The sequence below is a fragment of the Piliocolobus tephrosceles genome, unplaced genomic scaffold (genome assembly GCF_002776525.5).
Source record: "Piliocolobus tephrosceles isolate RC106 unplaced genomic scaffold, ASM277652v3 unscaffolded_75, whole genome shotgun sequence".
In the NCBI taxonomy this organism is placed as follows: domain Eukaryota; kingdom Metazoa; phylum Chordata; class Mammalia; order Primates; family Cercopithecidae; genus Piliocolobus; species Piliocolobus tephrosceles.
In genome coordinates, this window is record NW_022334829.1 from 197,424 (window position 1) to 201,302 (window position 3,879).

The 3,879-nt window shown below is 52.4% G+C and overlaps 1 protein-coding gene across 1 annotated transcript; it reads right to left on the reverse strand.

The window, feature by feature from the left end:
• Nucleotides 1–1,120: 1,120 nt before the first annotated feature.
• LOC111530462 lies at nucleotides 1,121–2,251 on the reverse strand. Its single transcript, XM_023197676.2, has 2 exons — nucleotides 1,908–2,251; nucleotides 1,121–1,335 (listed from the first exon to the last, which is right to left on the reverse strand). Exons 1-2 carry the CDS (start codon nucleotides 2,237–2,239, stop codon nucleotides 1,278–1,280), a joined length of 390 nt encoding a protein of 129 aa, XP_023053444.2. The 5' UTR covers nucleotides 2,240–2,251; the 3' UTR covers nucleotides 1,121–1,277.
• Between the last annotated feature and the right edge of the window lie 1,628 nt (nucleotides 2,252–3,879).

The window sequence follows — 3,879 nt, forward strand, 5'->3', positions numbered from 1 at the left end:
AACTCACACCAGATGGTACTAAAGACTCCATGACTTACATCTTCAGTGTAGACAGTAAAATACACCCTTCCCAGAAAAAAGACCACCTCATCTGGGCACCGTCGCTCATGCCTGTAATCCCAGTACTTTCGGAGGCAGAGGTGAGCAGACTGCTTAAGCCCGGGAATTTCAGACTGGCCTGGGCAATGTGGTGAAACCCTGTCTCCACAGAAAATACAAAAATTAGTCAGGTGTGTTGGTGCATGCCTGTAGTCCCAGCTACTAGGGATGCCGAGGTGGGAGGATCGCTTGAGCCAGGGAGGCTGAGGCTGTAATGAGTGGCGACTGCACCACTGCACTCCCGCCTGGGTGACAGAGTGAAAGAAAGACCACCTGGACCAATCAGACTGTTTTAAGTATGTATTAAGCCTTACACGGAGAGATGCTGAAATTCTGCTAAGCTTCCCTAAATTTTGTCTATGCAAGTGATCCCAAACTTCTAAGCCTTGGAACACTGTCTTCCACTCTTGGGTATCTGTGCTTCCCAGGTGACCCTCCTTAAACTCTCTGCATGAATAAACTCCCTTTAGATTCTGACCCTTTTGATTATTTGAGGTTGACACACTGTGCAATATACATCAGAATACCAAACATAAACCTTCAGAGCAGTCTGTGACATTCAGGTAGAAATCTTTTTTTTTCAGATAGAGTCTTGCTCTGTCACCCAGGCTATAGTGCAGTGGCATGATCTCCACTCACCACAACCTCGGCCTCCCAGGTTCAAACGATTCTCCTGCCTTAGCCTCCCACGTAGCTGGGACTAAAGGCGCCCAGCACCGTGCCCATCTAATTTTTGTATTTTTAGTAGAGATGGGGTTTTGCCATGTTTGCCAGGCTGGTCTCGAACTCCTGACTCAGGCGATCAACCACCTTGGTCTCCCAAAGTGCTGGGATTACAGGCATAAGCTACTGTGCCCGGCCAACATTTAGGTAGAAATCTTACACATATTCCTATCTTTGGTCTCTCCGCACTTATATTTCTGACCTCTTTACAGCTAAGAACAAATCATTTGTGAACTTGAAAAGAGTTACCATAGTAACTGCAAAAAAAAAAAAAAAAAAAAAACCAGAAGAGTTAAAATGCCACTCTTGCTGCTCTCTTTTAATTAATAAACCCTAAAAAGGCTACTCACTTGGACACTACTTAATTAACAATCAATTAGTAAGGAAAAGATACTGAAGCAGTAAACTTCAGTGACAGCGAAAAGTTCTGTTGACCAAACATGGATTCTCTCCTCCTAGAACCAAGTTACAATTGGAGTTACAGAAAATACTTTGAACAGGTCCTTCGGTAACCTGTAGGAAATCAGACAAAAACACAGATCAGTTACTTTCTTTTTCTTTTTTCTTTTTTTTGACACACTCACTGTCTCACTCTGTTAACCAGGCTGGAGTGCAGTGGCGAGATCATGGCACACTGCAGCCTCCACCTCCTGGGCTCAAGCGATCCTCCCGCCTCAGCCTTGCAAGTAGCGGGGACTACAAGCGCGCGCCACCATGCCCAGATAATTTTTTGTATTTTTGTAGAGACAGAATTTCACCATGTTGCCCAAGCTAGTCTGGAACTCCTGAGCTGAAGGGATCCGCCCACCTCGGCCTCCCAAAGTGCTGGGATTACAAGGCATGAGCCACTGCGCCCGGCCCGATCGCTTATATTTTTAAAAAGATGTTTTCTTGGTTTCCTAGCCCCTTGTACCCCCCTACAAAGTTCCAAAGGCTTTGATGTTGTTGCAACGGCAATCAGAGGTCAAGGCAGCTCCCTAATGCAGGGCAGCCTCAGATGGGGCCGATCCTGCGCGGCGCCCGGCGGCGGGGGACGCTGCCGGCGTCCCCGGGACCTGGCTGGGGGGAAGTGTTGGGAGGCGCACCTACACAGGCTCAGGTGACGCGAGTGTGCGGCAAGGGCTGCAGCCGGAGCTAGCGGGCTTGCGGTGGCCACTGAGGAGCTTCTTTCTGCCCGACCTTGTGCTTGTGCCCTCCAGGCGACAGCCGCTTGGTGCGCAGCGCCTGCTCGCTCAGCGTCAGGCCCTTGCTGCGCCCTACGCCGCAGGCTGGCAAGTCGCGCAGGTAGCAGTAGTACAGTCAGTGGTAAAGCTCCTCCTTGTAGGTTATTGGTGTCGGCGGCCAGGTAGGAGCCTGCGGGCCCTAACATGCAGCCTACGAACACTGACCCGCAGCCTGTGGCCACGCGTCTGCGCATGGGCGCTCCTGGAACACCCAACCGCCGGGCCTCGACTTCCGATTGGTTCCACAGGAGGGGCGGGCCTCTGTGACGTCACAGGGCCTCTGTGACGACGTGATAGCGCCGGCCTTCGGCGACGTCACAGTGACGTTACAGTGCCGGGAGCTGGGCGGTATTCTTCTCGGAGTGGACCCCGGTAAGCGCAAGCTTCCCCGCTGTCGGAGTGGACCCCCTAACCGCGAACTTTCCCGCCATGTTCTGTGTGTTGCTCGCTGGAAAAGGGTAGTTGACAAACTCCGACCCAGCACAGTGTTTCTGTGGGTCAAAAATAGAAAACTATGTCCGGACGCGGCCGAGGCGGAAGGAACCCGTCAGGCCAGGAGTTAAAGAGCAGCCTGGGCAACATGGCGCGACCCCTTCTCTGTAGTCACACCTCAGCTTCCCAGATACTTGAACCCGAAGGTTCAAGGCTGCAATGAGCTATGATCCCATCAGAGCACTGCATCCTGCCAGACTGAGGTAAACCGTGTCTAAAAAAATAAACCATCCAAGTGTGCAACAGGGAGGGACTGCTTAAAGAAAACATAGTTGTATGTTCAAATACTTTTAAAAAGTGCAAAATGTATAGGCTTAAATAAATAGGGCTGGCCCGGCTTGTTGGCTCGCGCCTGTGATTCCAACATTTTGTGTGCCCGAGGCATTCCGATCACTTGAAGTCAGGAACTCGAGACTGGCCTGGCCAACATGGTGAAACCCCATCTCTAGTAAAAATATAAAAATTAGGCCGGGCACCTTGCATCGTTTGAGGGGCTCTCACCTCCCTAAGGACCCGGCAATTGAACCCCTCGGACCTGAGGGTAAGAAGCCTTTGCTTAGTTCTTCCCAGGGTGATCGGCCCAGGAGTAAGCGAGGAGAGGCCAATAGGCAGGACCCGTGAGAAGGGCCCCCTCCTGGAGTTTGAGGCCCATTCCTTCCTGTCCCTGCGTCTCCTCTGTCCAGGACTCCTCGCTGCTCTGCCCCACTCCTGGTGTCATGGCCATGGGGGGCTGCTTTTGGGTACAGGCACCAGCAGCAACCCTGGGTACAAACTGGGCAGCTCACCAGGAGGGGATTAGAATAACATGGCAAAAAGCGAGGGGAAAAGCCGCGCTGGCACCGCTCCTCTCGAGCCCCTGACATCACTGGGTGCACTCCTCCCTCACCTCACTCAGGCATCGGCATGAGTTCCGTGGGAGCGCTGTCCTGCTCCCTTTGCTGCCTCTTTTTAGTCTTGTGGCTGCCATAACACTTTCCCTTCCCCAGCCCTGCCAACCTGGTGGGACATTGGGCTTCTGTCTCACAGGGTTCTGGGGACAGGTGTGTCCTGTATCATACCCGCAGCAAGAGCCTTTTTTTCTCCAGGGCCTGGGGAGCAGCCAGGCTTCGTGAGTTAAATGCAGATCTGAACCATACCAAGCTGGGATTGGGGTACACACTCTCCTCCTCTGAAAACTAGCTAGGAGTTCCAAGTTGGTGAGAGGGAGAGTGGGACAGGGTCAGACCAGACAAGTACTGATCACCTGGAAAAACCTGCCATCAAAGACCTTGAGGAGTGCTGGGTGTGGTGGCTCACGCCTGTAATCCCAGCACTTTGGGAGGCTGAGACAGGTGGATCACTT